Source organism: Typopeltis vanoorti, chromosome 22, assembly GCF_054136105.1.
Source record: "Typopeltis vanoorti isolate ZY-2024b chromosome 22, IOZ_Tvanoo_1.0, whole genome shotgun sequence".
Lineage (NCBI taxonomy): Eukaryota > Metazoa > Arthropoda > Arachnida > Uropygi > Thelyphonidae > Typopeltis > Typopeltis vanoorti.
The window spans coordinates 13,214,750-13,234,077 of NC_143570.1; the positions used below are offsets into that span (position 1 = coordinate 13,214,750).

The 19,328-nt window shown below is 34.7% G+C and overlaps 1 protein-coding gene across 7 annotated transcripts in view; it reads right to left on the reverse strand.

Moving 5' to 3' along the window:
- The window catches only part of LOC150094164 (tight junction protein ZO-3-like), a 528,478-nt gene that overhangs the window by 408,184 nt on the left and 100,966 nt on the right, over window positions 1–19,328 (reverse strand). For all 7 annotated transcript variants that reach the window (XM_090411771.1, XM_090411769.1, XM_090411767.1 and 4 more), the window contains exon 4: window positions 10,184–10,308. In XM_090411771.1, the coding sequence (XP_090267897.1) occupies window positions 10,184–10,308 (125 nt within the window). The remainder of the gene's footprint in view (window positions 1–10,183; window positions 10,309–19,328) is intronic.

The window sequence follows — 19,328 nt, forward strand, 5'->3', positions numbered from 1 at the left end:
ATATATTAAATACTTACTAATCAAATGAAGTGAGAAAACTAAGACATTTTATGAATGACACATGAACATATGAAATATAAAAGTATAATACAAATATTATCACTTGAGAGAAATCAACACCAATGTTGAAAAAAAAAATTAATCGCACGTAATTTAAATATTTTGTTTCTGACAAATAAACGCTGTCTAATTTAAGCAGTAAATGCAAAATATATCCAAGATTATTAACACATCATATGATGTTATATCTAACTTAAAAGCAATCAGTCTAAAAAATTAATTTTGATCCTTCATAGTTTAATCAGAATAGATTTTAAAATGCACAGACCAAACTGGATGGAGTAGAAAATTTAAGGTGGGTGAAGGTTAGTAGCAACAGAAATTTTTAAAAGAAGTGATAGCGTTGAAAAATTTGGTGTTTCAACAGAAAAAAAAAACAGATTTGGTTGCTGTACCACATATCATAGCATATGGAACTAGGAGCCTGTAAAACAAAAATAATACTAGGGTTAACCTTCATGGTTTTATCAGAATAGATTTTAAATATATAGATTTATATAGTAGAAAATTTAAGGTGGGTGAAGGTTAGTAGCAACAGAAATTTTTAAAAGAAGTGATGGCATTGAAGAATTTGGTGTTTCAACAGGGAAAAAAAAAAACAGATATGGTTGCTGTACCACATATCATAGCATATGGGACTGGGAGCCTGTAAAACAGCAAGAATACTAGGGTTCTTACCAAAAAGATGCCTTAATTCAAAAATGAAACAAGACAATGCTTTTACCTCTATAAAAGAAGATACTAGAACATTTTTCCATGTTCAGTTCAACTCATTATCTATTTACGATCTGACCAGATAATTAAGATTACTTAAAATATATGCATCATCCAGATCTTGAACTGCATAGAAGAGTTTCAGATCTGATCAGCAATGAATAAGAATTAGATATATTGGAAAAAAAAATTAGGAATTGATATGGAGGAGAAAACAATGGAGTATTAAGGTGAGAATCCTGTGGTTGGAACTCTGGATATATGTGTGTGTGTGAGAGAGAGAGAGGAGTTCTGCTAATCTACTCTTAAATAACAGAAGCTTAGTGGCTACTCCTGTTTAAGAGTAAGTGAAACTTCATATTTATTAACTTGGATGATTACATGTCTTTGTGACATGATACCTACTAAAATAGAACTAGTGACATGCTATAAATTATTTATAATAATATTTCATTAGTACTCATGAAAATGCATTATCACTGGATACAACTGGAAACAATGTTAACAGCAATAATACAGCATAAAAGATAAATAATGAATTTTTAAAAAATAAGATAATTTATATGTTCTTGTTTCAGATAACTACTTTCCAAAATCTTCAGACAAAAGAGAGTATTGTTAATTTGGTGAATGAAAGAATGTTTTGCAAGACTAAACAATCTCTCAAATTTGAAAGAATCGTGAATGAAGCAAGGATATTTGGTTTCATCAAATTGCATGATCTGTGGGTAAGGCATTTGCTGGACTTTCCACGTTGAAGAAATTCATGTAACCCATGTGTTATTTTTTTCTTTCTATGAACTCAGGAGAGAGAAAGAGAGTTTAACCATAGGTAGGATGGAGGATATTTTCTTAGAGGTGAAAATAATATGTGAAAGGCATTTCCAAAAAAATTACATATACTAAAGATAATAACTTCTACACATCACTTTCACATGTGAGAAAAATAGTCTCCATCTTACCTACGCTTAAAGATAAAAATTCATCCATAGTCTCTCCCATCTGTTTATACAATTCTACATTCATCAGAATTTTTATGGATAAACCGGATATACTTCTGAAATAGAAAGAGAACATATGGATTACATATGATTTTTTCAACATGAGGAAGTGTGGCACTGACAATGCCCTCTCTACAGATTATGCATTTTGATGGAACAAATTGATATTGTTTTTGTATTCTTTCAAATTCAAGAGATATTTTTAATCAGACTTGCAAATCATCAACTAAATTTTATAATGAAAACAATCGTGTGCCTATCACAAAAAAAACTCAGAATTGATTATCTAAATCAGTAACATTTAATAATATATATATATATTTAAAATTGTCAGATTTAATGGCAGATGAAATATCAGCATAAATAAATAATTTTTAATATTACAATCCCTGTCTCTGTTCTATTTTACAAACTCGTTGTTTTGTTGCAGGATTACAAGGTGGGAACATAAAGATGAAATAACATCATAATGATTATGCTTTTAATTATCCATCGCTCATATAACCAGAACTTCAGTTAACTAGTCACCAAATGAATATGCTGAATCAGCCAAATCATGGAAGAGCATTATCTAACTATTAACCATGCCCTCAGTTAACTGACCAACCATCAAATCATTTTTTAAATGTGACTGGACAATTGACTGATATATATATATTTTTTTTTTATTTGAGAAGCAGTGCTTGATTTAAACATAGGTTTAGTAAATGTGATTTTCCACAATAAGGGAGAGAGTAAATGCTAAGGCCAGCCATGGAGAGTTTGGAAGGGGAAAGGTGGGGAATGATTAATAATTAATGAGTCAATTTGGGATTTAATCTCACTAGGAGAAAGTCAAAAGAGAAGGAAAAAATTATGGGAGTAGTATAAAAATGATAGCAGAATCTAGCTGAATTCATCTGGCTAGTGATGTTTATACTATAAGTTAAGGAGCTGATGAAGAATCAGAATATTTTAACATCTAAGAGAAGCAGAAATTTTCACTATAGAAGCAAAATCCTCTAGAAAGTCTGAAATTTTGTATTTTTTATTAACATTTCAAATAATTAAGAACAACGCCTTTTTTTTTTAAAGTTTGTACTAGATTTAGGATACAGGTCGTGATTAACACGATTAATTGATCCCTCGATGTTACCCCATATATTAAAATCGCGTTAATCAAATATAATAATCAATGGTAACAATTGCAATTCGTCCATGACCAATTACTGTATTAATAGTTCATTTTATATGGTACTCTTTTAGGAAAGATAAAAAACGAATGCAAAGTAAATGTTTAATAAATGCTTGTACCTACATTAGTTACTGCACTTTTTTTATCAAAAAAAAGTTATCAAGAGTCATTTTAGTTTTTTTCTTATAAGCATATATTCTATGATAACAAGCAAAATGACTATCTAGACCTCGGCAAACAAGCATTCTTAGATCATCTGGATCCACATCCATTACTTGCTGCTTAAGCTGCTAAACTGTGAAATATTCCATCCAATTCTTTGATTGTTATCTCCTTGGAACCTCATCTTCACATTCCATTTGTTCATTGTCCTCATATGCACGTTGTTGTACAATTTCAAGAAGATCATTGTCATCGAAATCTTTTGAATTTGAATCCAAAAATTCTTTAACATTTTGAAAGTTTTTTCCACTTGGTTAGACTATAATAAATTTAGTTTAATACTTTATTCAAGTGTAAGCAAACAAAGTTTGTGTCTGAAGTATCTTCAGGACTGAGGCAACTCGTAGTAAAGGTGGACTAAGCGCACATCATTCCTTGTCTTAGTATCTCCCATAATGCAAAGCACATCTCCTTGTGGACATGTATAATGTTATGCATTAAGGGAAGGACCACTACCCAGACCGGTTTCGACCTTTGGGAGCCAGAACCAAAGAGGTGGTGATACTAAGGTGGAAGCATGGAGAAGTCATATTTACCTATATGTGTTGCCAAAAGGTGTCTCACCTTATTATTAAATTACTCTGGATTTAGAGAAAGACGTTGAAAGTTTATTATTATTATTATTATTATTATTAAATAAGACCTCATGGAGTCAAAGACTCATCTAGGAGGTCCTTTTATCTCACACACATCTCATCATACCGGGTCTTAAACACATTCAAACTCCTTGCAGACACCACACTCTCAGGCAAGGCATTCCAATCATTCATAACTCTGCACGAAAAAAACCTGCCTCTCACTCCCCTACTCACACCCTCTTTATACAGTTTCCAGGGATGACCTCTGGTTCTCCCCTGATCTCCCACTATTCTCTGTAGAACTTCTCCACCATTGATCCTATAACAACCCCTTACCAACTTGTAGGTCTCTATCATATCTCACCTCTTCCTTCTCTCCACTAGACTCTGCAAATTACATCTTTTCAATCTTTCCTCATACTCGACATTCCAGAGGTCAGAAACTACATTAGTCAGTCACCTTTGGACCCTTTCCAACATCTCTTCATCCTTCTGAAAACCAGGTGACCAAATCTGGGCACAATAGTCCATGTGTGCCCTAATCAAAGCCTTATACAATGGAACAAGAATCTCCCTACTTCTACATGTCAGTGTCCTCCTCATCATTCCCAGAAGTCTTTGTGTTGTCTTCACAATTTTGGCGATGTGTCCCCTAAATTTTAGATCCTTATCCACTATCACTCCCAGATCTCTTATTTCCTCTACTTCCAACAATATATTCTCACCAAGCATAAATTCTGCATCCCATCTTTGTTTTCCAAATTTTAAAACCTTACATTTTGCAACATTGAACTCACATCCCCATTTCCGTGCCCAATCACTCAATTTATTCAAGTCTTCTTGTAAGGCCACAACATCTTCACTACTCTTTATGGTTCGTCCCAACTTTGCATCATCTGCAAACAACTGAATATCTCCATCCAAATCTTCGCCAATATCATTAATATACAAGTTAAATAGTAATGGCCTAAAACAGATCCCTGAGGCACTCCACTAGTGACTTTCCTTTTCCTGGATATTGCACCCCCATACACAACTTGTTGATACCTATCAGATAGCCAGTCTCCAATCCAATGCACTAATCTAATATCCAACCCCATCTGCTCTAGTTTGACTGTCAACTTATCATGAGGTACTCTATCAAAAGCTTTTGCGAAATCTAAGTATATTACTGTGTACCTTCTCCTCTGTCCAAGGAAGCAGTCATTTTATTGTAATAAGTAAGTAGATTACTAAAACATGACCTCCCTTTAGCAAATCCATGCTGTCCATCAAAGATTATACCATTGTTGTCAACCCAACTCTGGATCCTAGTTCTCACAAGCTTCTCCAACAACTTAACCACAACACCTGACACACAGATAGGCCTATAGTTTGATGCTTGAGTTCGATCACCTCCTTTATGAAGTGGCACAATCTTGCCCTCCTTCCACTCTTTAGGGACTTGACCAAGTGCAAGACTCGTATTAAAAAAATATGTCAAGGCAGGTGTCAACTCTCTGGCACATTCCTTCAGAATACGTGGTGATATATTATCAAGTCCCACAGCCTTATTTACATCTAGTTTACTCAACTCCCCAAACACCTCTTGCTCACTTACAGTCAGTCTCTCCTCCCCATCATCAACTGCTCTTAATTTTTATATTATATTATGCCAAGATATTATACTAAGCAAGGAGTGATGAGAACTTAGTCCACCTTTACCACGAGTTGCCTCAGTCCTGAAGATACTTCAGGCACAAACTTTGTTTGCTTACACTTGGATAAAGGATTAAACTAAATTTATTATAGTCTAACTAAGTAGAAAAAAACTTACAAAATCTTTCTCTAAATCCAGAGTAATTTAATAATAAGGTGAGACACTGTTTGGCAACTCGTATAGGTAAATATGACTTCTCCATGCTTCCACCTTAGTATCACCACCTCTTTGGTTCTGGCTCCCAAAGGTTGAAACCAGTCTGGGTAGTGGCCCTTCCCTTAATGCATAAGGGAAGGGAGATCAGGCTAGCATGATTAACAGTTGACCAAATTAGTGATATTGGCATACTTCATATATTGTAGCATTACTTGTTTCTTTGTGTGTGTGTGTGTGTATGAGTGTATACTCTAGATCAGGGGTTCCCCAACCTTTTTGCTTCCTAGAGCACATTCTAAAATACTGCTAAGGCAACGGGCACCATCTATTTTTTCAAGCAAATTTTTTGAATTCTTTTGTTAAATGAATACATACAAAGTTTACATTATAATCAAATGTTTTATTACTTAAAATTTTACATTATATAAAAATTTAAATATATATGTGTAAGTTAGTGTGATCTTTGGCATTGCATTTCATTGGCCAGTGCTTCATAATTAGGAGAATATGATGATATTCCAGTTCTTAAACTGGAATGAACAACTTTGAATGCGCATCTACTTTACATTGTATGCGTTTAATACTCATCATGTGTCATTAACGCATGCGTCATATAGTATGCCATGAATCGTTGCGTGATTATTTCAAACTATACGGCACACGGTTGAACAGCAGCGGACACACACAAATTGGTCAACAGGTGCCATGGTGCCCGCGGGCATAGGGTTGGGAACCCCTGCTCTAGATAATGACTAATATATAAAAGTGTGTGTACTCTACGTGATGACTAATATGAAGATTGAAACATCAATTAATTATCTTAGTTTAAATTATTATCCTAGTCACCATAATTTTACCATAATGAATAGCAGCAGGCCATGTCATGAAATTTACCTGATTGAACTAGACTACTTGAAGCAGATCGTAGAAATCAGACGCTTGTGGGTGAGTAGAGCAATATTACAAGTGTTAATCATTTTTTACTCTTGGATTATAATGAATAGATTTTAATTCAGTTTATCCACAAAAGTAGAAACAAAATGAACTATTTGATTACATTTATGACATTTTTGATGATCCTATCTATGATAGGATCATCAAAATGGAACCCTAATGTAAGTCAATGCCTGGCTGTACTGCAAAAATAAAAATAAAAAAATTTTTTTTTTTTTTTTTTAAGTTTAGAGGTATATATGCTGAACAAACAATTATGAATTTAAGAAAGTTTCTCAAAGGGTATAATTTATTGAACCAAATGTTCTGAATGTGTATTTAAATCTTAATTTACATTAACAATAAATAATAGTCCACACTTATTAATTTGTGTCCACAGATAATTTCCAAAAACATGTAGTATCTCATTTTATCACACTAATCAATTCCTACTTTACTTCATTTTATGAGACAAAAATTACCTATGTTAATCCAGTTAGTAGCAATGACACTCTTTAATTGGAAGGACCAAAGAAGAATTCCATCTTAAGATGCAAGAAACTTTACAAGGTTTTTCTTTTTTTAATGAAGAGCTAGCCAGTCTCATACTGAGATCATTTTATTTCATGCAAATTAAAAAACAAAGTGGCCAGAGAACATACACAAATCATCCAATCTCAGATTTATAAAAGTGAAGATACCATGCAAAAGTCTTATATTTGTCAAATAAACTTGAAAAATGTGCTATACTGAAAAACTGGAAGCCACTGATATGAGCTGGAAAAATTAGCAAAATGAACACATGGCAAAACCGTATGAGAAATTCGATGTATTTGACATGTCAAGCCACTTCAGCAAAACCTTCTCAAAGATAGTGCATTACTTCCTACAAGACAGCTCTTTCAACTTATGACATGGATCAAAGTCTGAAGGAATCATGGGAGGAGAAGTGCTCTTCCATTAAAATCAGATACTTCACAATGAAACATATGGCCTCAGATCCAATCTATGTCAAATTCTTTCTTTATTCTGAAGTCATATTTCAGAGAATAAGAACACTAGAAACAGAAAACAAGCATATATTTTTACTCAGAGTCTGGAATCTGGTTTATAACTGATATATATAAGTAGAAACTCTAATTTCATCTTACTTCCTACACATGAACGAAATGACCTTCATACATTTGAAAAAAAATTTATACTGCAAAAGGAAGTTATCAATTTCCTGATAAGGCCACATCTGGGTTGCCGTGCTCGGGTCTAATCACCTGGGTTTCTTGCGGATGAAGTGGTGGATAGAGGCAAGTGAGAGGACCCAAGGGGTTTTATAAGATTGATGCAGAGGAAATATTTCAGCACTTAGTTGAAGGGAAAGGGGAGGGTTATAGTTTATTTGGCACAAAAACTACAAAGGTCATACTGTGCCATACTAAGGTTACAACTATACATAAGCAGTTAAAGAAAATTGTAAACAATATGCCTGTACAAAAATTAGGTTCTACAAAGTAGCATCTACATGGAAACAGAATTGCTGCAGAGGGCACAGCAACACAAAAGGTTAAAGGTTACAGTAGTACAAAAATTGTCAACAATACAAGTTAAATAAACAAAATGCATGTACAAGACACCAAGCCAAGGAATGCAGTATCTACATATAGTTAAACTTATAACGGATGTTTTTACAGCCATACATAAATAGGCAAAAAGCAATTATTATACAACATGCATGCATAAAAATAAAATTTGGCAATGTGGTATCTACATATAAACAAAATTACAAGAAGGTTACACAAGTATCAAAGGTGTCCTACAGCAATACATAATTAGGCAAAAAAATAGTAAATAATATGAATGCACAAAAGTTAAGCTGGACAATGCAGTATCTACATATAAGATTATTATAATAAGATTACAACAAATGTTATTACAGTAATACATAGAGTTAAAGAGGAATTATTATACAATATATATGTATAAAAATTAAGTTTAGCAGTGTGCTGTTTACATATTAACAAAATTATGACAAGGTAACACAAGGCTACAGAAATACATGATTGGTCAGAAATTAAATTAATGAATGATATATATATATATATATACACATTAGTACTCAACTCCTGCACACATACATTACAAAACATTATATATTTTGGAATATATACATACAAAAGTTAAGTGAAGCAATACAGTATTTACATATAAACAAAATTACAGTCAAATGTGTTTGTATAAATTAATTCTTTGTAAAAAATTAAAAACATTGTGCAATCTGCACAAGTCTGTCAGCATCTGCCTGAGTGTATATGGTTTGGGCCAGGTAGACAAAAATTTCATTCCTCTCTCGTGCAAAGTATGCTGGCACTCTACCAGTATATGATAAATAGTGAGATGTGTATTGCATTTTTCACACATGGGAGGGGTCATTAGCTCTCAGTAAATAAGAATGTGTAAGATGACTGTGACCTATGCGGAGCCTAGTGAGAACAACTTCCTCTCTTCTCTTTATTCGTTGACTAGAATGCCAATGCTTGATTTCAAGTTTAATGTCATATAATTTGTTTGTTAATGCTTCCTACCATGATGACTGCCATTGAGCAATTAGCTTTGATCGCATAAACTGTCTGGTCTGTATATGGGAATGTCAAACAGTATGTGGAGAAAGTTTGAGCTGATTTAGCAGCTGCATTCTAATCTATATTGCTGTAATTAAAATCAACCATAATGATCACCCTTTTTCATTTGCTTGGTTAATTTGCTTATATATTTCTTGGTCACTACCATCCACATTACCAAGTCCATAACAACATCCAACTAAGTATTTCATTCTATTCACTTCTATCATACACCATACTGCCTCAAAACCATTTATTTGTCTTGTTTCTTATACTTCTAGCATTTGTATAGAAACATAAGAGCTCATTCCTGGATCTATAGCAAGTTTCACTAATACCACTTATTAGATGTGACTTCTCCATACTTAACTCTAGCCATTTCTTTTTCTCTTTACTCATCTCAGAACCTTCTTCAAATCCAATTGTTTTCCTAGATCATCCCCTTCCCTTTTTGTCTTCACATGCATTCACATCCTCTTGGAGCATCAACCTTTCTCAACCTCTGTGTTCCCCTGTCTATCCCGAGTCTCCACATTTCTCTGTTTGTCTTGTACACTTGTTCTTTCATTCTCTACACTCCTGCTACCCACTTCTTCATTCCTAAGCAGCAGTTTAATCTCTCTCCTTCCTGCTCTCCTGCATTTGGGGAAAGAAATCTCTAATCTGTGTAAATAAAATACATGCATAAAAAAATAAAGCTCAGAAAATTTAAAGGGTTAAAAGGAGCAAGGTTCTGATTAGTAACTTTGTATTGGAGAAATGTATTATATAATTTTAAATGTTTCACATGAATTCATGGAAAACTTTCAATAAACCTCATCACTATAAGAAAACCAGAAGATATCTTTGCAACTAATAACCATCCTCTATATAGTTTATTAAATATTTCAGTTATATATATATATATATATATATATATAAGGGCATATCATTTCATCTTTTATATTCTAGCTGAAATACAAACAATGCCTTTTCAATCTGTTGATTAAATGACAATTCATAATCTATTTGTTAAATATATAGGACTCACTTACTGAAGTTTGCCTTCAGCAGGTCCTGCTTTAAGGACATCAGATATTGCAATGGAAGGATCACCACTAGCAAAATGAGGATTATCCTTACCACCACTGACTGCAATTCCAAATCCATATCCTGCTACCTAAAATGAGGAGAAAAAATCGTAAAGGGAATTAATACATATATGCACTAATCCACATGAAAAGGTTAATGTAAACGTGTGGACAGACTTATGTGTTCGTCGAACATGTTGTTTATTTTTTAACAGTATATATTAGAACACAGAAACTAAGTAAATAATTAATTTATTAACTTATTGCTGATATTTCGCTGGTATTATAACCAGCATCTTCAGAGCACAAAAACACAGTTTGTCACAATATGCGAGACTAAAACAACATGGTGTAATCAACGGACTAGTTAAACAAAACTGTAACAGCAACACAAAGACTAGAGTCCTGATTTTTGGCACCCTCTATCTGAAAAAAAAAAAAAAAAAAAAAAAAGTACTAGTTTTTTCTTAAGATGACTGTCTCCTAGATCTTAGGCAAGTTAATACAGCCATATTTGTTGAGATTTGGAGTGTATTTCAGGGCTTCTGTCGCCTCTAAGAACAATCTCTCTGACTTATAAGAGTTTTTGTGTAGTACTTTTGTGTTTTTCCAGTTGATCCTGTGTGCAGGGGTATCCAGAGCATGGTCTGCTAGGCCCGACTTGCCATAATGATAATTCCGGATGTATCTTTTGTGTTCGCTGATGCGGATGTTCACAGTTCTTCCTGACCGTAGTAGGCTTGATTACACGAGCAGGGTACTTGGTAGACTCCTGGATGTGATAAAGGGGAACCCAAGGACAGCATTCCCTCTAAAAGTACTACACAGAAACTCTTATAAATCAAAAAGATTGTTCTTAGAGGCGATAGAAGCCCTGAAACACACTCCAAATCTCAACAAATATGGCTGTATTAACTTGCCTAAGATCTGGGAGACAGTCATCTTAAGAAAAAACTAGTACTTTTTTTTTTTTTCCAGATAGAGGGTGCCAAAAATCAGGACTCTAGTCTTTGTGTTGCTGCTACAGTTTTGTTTAACTAGTCCGTTGATTACACCATGTTGTTATAGTCTCACGTATTGTGACAAACTGTGTTTTTGTGCTCCGAAGATGCTGGTTATAATACCAGCGAAATATCAGCAATAAGTTAATAAATTAATTATTTACTTAGTTTCTGTGTTTCTAATATATACCGTTAAAAAATAAACAACAAGTTAATATAAAGATCATAACTTAATATGAACACAGATGGATAAGAAAATAACTATTTATTAACTTAGAAGCTAATATTTCGCTTGTATTATATCCAGCATCTTCAGAGCACAAAACACAAAGTTTGTTACAAAAGCAAGACAACCACAATCTGGTGTAACAGTGGGGCTAGTATAAGTAATTGCAGCATGCAACACAAGACTAACGTCCTAATATGGTGCCATCTAGGTTAAAAATAAAAAATTCAAAATTTTGAAATAGTAGTCCAAATGATAGTCTTAGAAAGTTTTAAAAAATAAAATTAAATTAAATTAATAAATATTAATTTGGTCTTAGGATGACTGTCTCCCAAATCTTTGGTAGATTTATACAGCCATACTTATTAAGGTTTGAAGTATGTTTTAAGGCTTCTGTTGATTCCAGGAACAACCTCTCTGACTTGTAGAAGCTTCTGTACATTACTTTTGTTTCTTTCCAATTGATCCTGTGTGCAGGGGCATCCAAAGCATGGTCTGCCAGACCCGACTTGCCATAGTGAAAGTGTCGGATATATTTTTTGTGTTCACTGAGGTAGATGTCCACAGTTCTTCCTGTCTGTCCATAGTAGGCTGGATGTCAAGAACAGGGCACTTCATAGACTCCTGGATGTGATAAAGGAGTGCATTTGTCCTTAGGTGAATGGATGAGAATTGCTAATTTTAAGGTTTGAATACTGTGCGTAGTTGGTTTTTGTTAAGCACCCTGGATATCTTTTCAGATATGCCTTTAATGTATGAAATTGTGACAGTTTTGTTATAGTCTTTTGCGGTAGATAGAGGGGGATTTCTGGGTAGCATTTAGTATGTTATCTATCTTATGGGGATTATAACCATTGGTTAAGAAGGTGTGATGTAGGTGAGAAAGTTCAGCAGTGAGAGCAATATCATTGGAATAGATTGCTCTAGCTCTATGGGTTAGTGTTTTTAAGATACCATATTGTTGAGAAGGGTGATGGTGTGATTGTTTGTTTAAGTATCTCCCTGTATGTATGGGTTTTCTATAAACTGAAAATGATAAGGAACCTTCTGGAAGACGTGTGATCAGTGTGTCCAGGAAGGGTAGGCAGTCATTGGCTTCTAGTTCCATTGTAAAGTGGATTTTAGGGTGCTGGCTATTTAGATGCGCTAAAAATGTATTCAACGTGTCTGGGCCATGTGGCCAAATAGCAAACACATCATCAACATAGCATAGCCAGAGAATAGGTTTGAGAGTGGCTGTGTTGATAGCTAATTTTTCCAGCTGTTCTTTGTAGAAGTTGGCTAAGGGGGAAGAAAGGGGGAACCCATAGCTGTCCCATCTTTTAGTCTTGTGTTGCACGCTGCAATTACTTATACTAGCCCCACTGTTACACCAGATTGTGGTTGTCTTGCTTTTGTAACAAACTTTGTGTTGTGTGCTCTGAAGATGCTGGATATAATACCAACGAAATATTAGCTTCTAAGTTAATAAATAGTTATTTTCTTATCCATCTGTGTTCATATTATACTGAAATCTATTACAACATGTCTGACGAACACATAAGCCTATCCATGCGATCGTAACTTAAGTTTTCTTTGGAGTCCATATTAGTGAAAGAATTACTTCATCATGGTTTGGATATTTTAGTGGTCAAAAATTAATAAAGCATCAAATGAGCTTTATATTTCAGTACATATTTTTAATTCTTTTCTAATGATTTTTTCTGACTAAAGAGTGTTTAAATTACATTAATTACCGAAAAAAGGTTTACAAAATATGCTTTACAAAAAAGTTTTACAAAAGCAAAATTTGCACACTGATATTTGCTGTTCAAATTTCGAACTTGACAACCAGTTAGTTGTAATCAAAACTTTTTTTCCCTCTAAAGTTTCGATTACAAAACTATAAAAAAAAGTAACACAAAGAAAGCACATCATTCACTGATTTGCTTTTCTGAACTTGTTGAACTTATTTTAAAATTCACATGTGAAAACTGTAAAAATATTTACTTTATATATAAAGATTAATGGGATGGATGGAATTGTATAAAAGGAATAAAGTGAATTTGGGTTTGGAAATGCATGTTGTGTAAGTTAACTGGCAATACTTGATTGGAATGTAATGAGTGAAGTGAACAAGCGATCACAGGAAGGAAGAGATAATGAAAAGGAGCAGTATAGTTGAATATTATGAGAATGAACAAAATACAAGAGATGAAGGGATACAGTTTGGTATCCCTTTATCTTCTGTATTAGAAATTAGAGACAGAGTAGTTGCATTGATTGAGCATATTCAACTGAAAATTATTGGAACAAGCGAATCATGGTTGGATGAGGATGATATCTTGATGAGAATAGAAATGAAAGTGTGTGATATTTATCATAAGAATAAGAAGGGGAAGAAGGGAATGTGAGCGCTTCTAGCAGCAGCTGTAGTTGGTTGTTTGGAATAATAATAATTATTATTATTATCATCCAGGCCTCCATACTCCATACGTATTATCCAGACCTTCCATGATGAGTCTTTTGACTCATCATGGAAGGTCCTTTCTAAGAAACACAAGTCTATCATACCACTCCTTAAATGCATTGACCGTTCTCGCTCTCACCACTCCATCAGGCAATGCATTCCATGGTTCAACCACCCTCCATCCAAAGAAACCACTTCTCACCCTCTTTCTCACAGTTTCCTTTTATAACATCCAGGGATGGCCCTGTCATGACTCCTTCATGACAGGGCCATCCCTGTCATGTTCAATGTCATGACTCCTTCCTGCTGTTCAACCAAGTGAAAGAACTCCCTAAGTGTCAACCCTGTAACCACCTCTCAACAGCTTAAAAGTCTCAATCATATCACCCCTCCTTCTTCTATTATGACTCAAGTAACTAAGGTTTTCATACTTGATACTGTTTTACTAATAGGCTGTATTAAAAAGACACTTCAGTTGCTCAAACATTTTAGAATCCATCTTTCTTTGGAAAGCAGCATGTTTCCCAGGCAATTTCTGGCCAAGTCGATCTTACAGCATATTTTGTGAAACTGAACTAAAGACCTCGAAAACCTTTTAGTCGTCTTGAGTTTCTGTGAGCAGTTCCAGGATTTTATTTTACAGATTACAGAATGCAGCTTTGTCTTCATAGTACAATCGCTTGAATTTCTTGAGCTATTTGATTTAAAAACATGTCTTGATTGTTTTTAGTTGCAGCCATAGTAAAACTCTTTTCTCCAGTGTTTTAACATTTTCTAGTTCCATACCTTTGTGCTAAGTTTTACACTTTACACTAAAAAAGTGTAGTTTGCATCATTTCCTTTCATTCATTGTCCACAATGAAGGGTAAATTTATATAACTTATCTATAAAAATAATTCAATAGGAAAGACAAATAACAGACTTTGTGGAAAACAACATAAAATGGTCAATGCTATCAATAGAACTAGATTAACTTTTCACGATGAAATTTCAATAATATGATCTGGTCTCTGGCTCGGCTTTACAAAATAATAATATATATTATTATCTTTTTTTAATACCATTAAAAATAAGTCATGAATAACTGTCAACACCTAAGCTTATTTGTTAGCTGTTTAATTTGTACATAAATGATATATGAAATAATCTGAAAGGAAACAGTTGTTGTTGTTGTTGTTGATGATGCAAAATTAGGTAAAGTAATAGTTAATCAAAGTGATGTGGAGAGATTGCAGGATGATTTAAATAGGTTTAAATCATGGATGATTTAAAGGAATGTGGAGAACCAACCAGGGCTTCTGACCTAATGTCCAATCCTCACCTTCTCGTGGTACACCTTGTTGGGTATCTACCTGGATACTGAACAGACGAGGATGAGCTAGCAATTTGGAATTTAGTTGACCAAATTGTATTCTTATTGGCTTAAACCAAAATACAAAATGATGGTACAATATGACAAAATTTTCATACCGGCTGGGGCATCACTTGGTCAAACAAGGCCTCCATTGTTTTTGCCAGGGAACCAGGGCACACAACAAAAAGTCAGCTACTGAGAAATTAGAGAGCTAGCTGAGGAATTAGATAAGTACCAGATCGACATAATAGGGGTGAGTGAAACAAAAAAGACAAAAACTGGTGAGATCTTTCTGAGCAATAAATACAAAATGTTATATTCAGGCAATGACAATCAAGGAAAAGAAGGAGTAGCCATTGTATTCAACACTAAATATGAGGCTAATCTTCTTGAATGGCAGACAGTCTCAAGTAAATTGATGTGGACAAATATGAGAATGGGGAACTGGACAATGAGACTTATTTGTGCCTATGGCCCCACAGAAGATCCTACTAAGGTAGAAGTGGAGGAAATTTTTGAGGCTTTAGAGACAGCAACTGACACAATGAAAAAGGAAAAGTTGGTCCTTGTTGGGGGATCTAAATAGCAGAGTAGGAAATGACTGTCAGACATACAAAAATATTTTGGGAAAATTTGCAGAAAAGAGCAAAGCTAATAATAATGGCAAATACTTGTTGGATTTCTGGTCAGGTTATTACTAACACCATGTTCCAACATTAAACTGCACAAATTCACATGGAGAGAAGAGCAAGGAATAAGAATAGTCTCATTGACTATCTTATTGTTGATAGTGATGTTTTCTCATTGGTGTAGGACATCGGAGTGTACAGAGGATTTGAAATTGCAAGTGATCACCATTTAGTCTTGAGCAGGATAAAATTGAATTTCATATTGAAAAGAATAACGCTCTCAGATGTTAACTATAGACTAAAATACACAAACATGATTGAAGAAAAAATGAAAGAGTTTGAGAACAGGAACCAAACCTTGGAGATTCAGTGGCAAGCCCTGAAGAAAACATTGATTGATTCAGCCAAAGAGGCATGTGAGGTTGTCTGCAAGAACTCTATGGTGGACACAGGAAGTTAAAGGGGTAGTGAAGACTGTGTAAAACTGGCTAAATAAAAGTGCGAGGACTTTGGCAAGAATATAGAAAATAAATATCAAGAAGGGGGCAAAATATTCTGGAGGTTTGAAGAAGCTTAGAAATGGAGAAAAGAGTTCTGTAAAAGGACTTAGAGATGATAAAGGTGACATGAAAAACGGGAGAAAAAGACACCCTTGAAGTATGGTGTAATTACTTTGAAAAATTGCTAAATGAAACAAGCAGTGATAACACAGTGGTAAAAAACACTCAACAGGCATACAGTCAGGAATACATATCCATACTTGAAGTAGAAAAGGCTATCAAAGACTTGAAATGTGGAAAGGCAGTAGGAGTAGATGATATTCGACCTGAAATGCTGAAGTATGGTGGTATAAAAGTCATACAGTGCTGCACCGCGTAGTTCAGAAGTCCTGAACAAAGGGACAAATTCCCAATGATTGGAGTAGAGCTCTCATAGTAGCCATATATAAAAAGCGAAATAAAACTGAATCCTTTCTTTTGTCTTGTTTCTGTTGACTCATTGTATTCCTTTCTGTTGACTTGTCAAGGATGACAGTGTCGTCCTTGACAAGTGAACATACGTACTTCAAATGAATCAACTAATAGCCGATAACAACATATATAAGCTGGTAAATTATAACCCAACAAAAAGGATAAAGGATAAAACAGAGAAACTACTCGAGTCCGTCACTTCTTGGTCACCAGACGCGGTTAAAAAACTCAAACCCCACTACGCCTCCCCCAGAATGTATGGGGTCCCAAAAATACACAAACAAAATATGCCCCTTTGACCAATCGTAGAAGGAATAGACAGTCCCAATTACCACTTAGCCAAGAAATTAGCGACAAGGAGTTGGTAGGTCATTCCCCTTCCTACATAAAAAAACACACAACACTTTATAAACAAAATTAAAAACAACACTCGACAAAGACGACTTATTAATCAGTTTCGACGTTTCTGCCCTTTTCACTAATGTCCCCATCAATGACACAATTCTCCTACTACAGAACAAATTTCCACCTGACATTACGGCCCTCTTTGCCCACATATTACAGTCCGGTTACTTCATGTGGCAAAACAAATTTTACCTACAGAAAGAAGGTACAGCCATGGGCTCACCACTATCCCCCCAATTGCTAACTTCTACATGGAAACCTTTGAGCAAAGGGCTTTTGATTCCGCCACACTAAGACCGACTGTCTGGCTTAGATACGTTGACGACGTGTTCGCGATCTGGCTGCACAGGCAACAAGCGCTAAACACATTCCTTAGCCACCTGAACAAATAACATGAACGCATACAATTCACCATCGAAATCGAAAATCAAAATTCGCTCCCGTTCCTAGACACACTAATCATACGTCTTCCTTCAGGCAGTCTATCCTTCATGGTCTACTGAAAACCTACACACACTAGCCAATACATACATGCTAATTCATACCACCACCCATCACAAAAATATGGAGTCATTAACGCCCTTAAAAACAGAGCTACAACAATTTGCTCCAACCAGCAAGCCCTGAAACAAGAACTAAAAATCATCAGCAACACATTCATAATAATGGATATAACAAAGATACTATTAATAAAATACTCCATAAAACAACAACAAAAACGAATCTAGATTACAGTAAAACCATAGCCATCCCATACATTAAAGGGCTATCAGAAAAAATCAACAGAATCCTACAACATTATAGCCTCAATGCCACCTTCAAACCACCCACTAAACTTAAAACAATATACAACTCCTCTAAGAATCCTCTCCTCCCAATAGCACATCCTGGAGTCTATTGCATCCGCTGCACCTGTAACTTACCGTACATTGGTGAAACAGGACAGACAATTCCTATACACAAGAAAGAACACATTAGACACATTAAATATAACCATTATGGTGAAGCAGGCCTCTCAGACCATGCGCTCAACACCTTACACCAAATCAACTGGAAAAGCACCCGCTCTTTACACCACACAAAACCCTGGTATGAAAGGAAATTTAAGGATGCCTGCGAAATCCTGATAAACCACCCAAATATCAACAACAAAGATGGCATGAAAATTCCAAGGATCTGGATGGCACACATTCAGCCTACCTAACATATAAGATCCAGCATAAGTCAGGACTCTAGCCAATCTTCAGCTAGTATTAGAAACAATTCCATACCAACTGGCTGGAATGTACAAGTATAATCATGATGTTAATATATGTATATAGATAGATATTTGTTGTTATGCCCAATGTATTTCTACAACCAACAGATAACACTAGCGTTGATGTATAATTTTTTTTTTTTTTTTTTCACCAGAGGTCAGGCCAACAATTGTTGCAGCAGCAGTTGGTCAGTATCTTTAACAAACCAGTTTGATTGTAGTGTAGCTTGTTTTCTGTGTATAGTTGTATGCTCCAGAAGATGACCTTGACATAAAGGTTGAAACTTCGAATGTAGATTTTAGTTATATTAAACTAAAGTTTTTATTCAAACACGGTAGTTGTCTCCATAATTTTCAAAAATGAATGGAAATAAAACTGAATGTGAGAATTACAGAGGTATTTCCCTACTGAGTGTGCCTGGCAAGATTTATGCAAGTATACTTGAGAAACCGTTGAAGAATTGAGGAAGAGAAGCTCGGTGAAGAACAAGCTGGATTCAGGCCAAATAGAGGCTGTAAGGATCAGATTTTCACTTTACGAGATAGTTGGGAAATCATGGGAATATAACAAAGATCTGTATTTAAATTTTGTAGATCAGGAAAAGGCATACGACTAGGTGATAAGAGAGAGAGAAGCTATTCCAAATGCTACAGTTATATGATGTTAATGGGGCATTATATCAAGCAATACTTAGTCTTTATTTGAGTTGTAAGTCAGCAGCTGAATTAAGTACAGGAAGGTTGTTTAATGTTAAATCTGGTGTCAGACAAGGATGTACATTATCCCCTCTCTTATTCATTATCTATATGGATCAC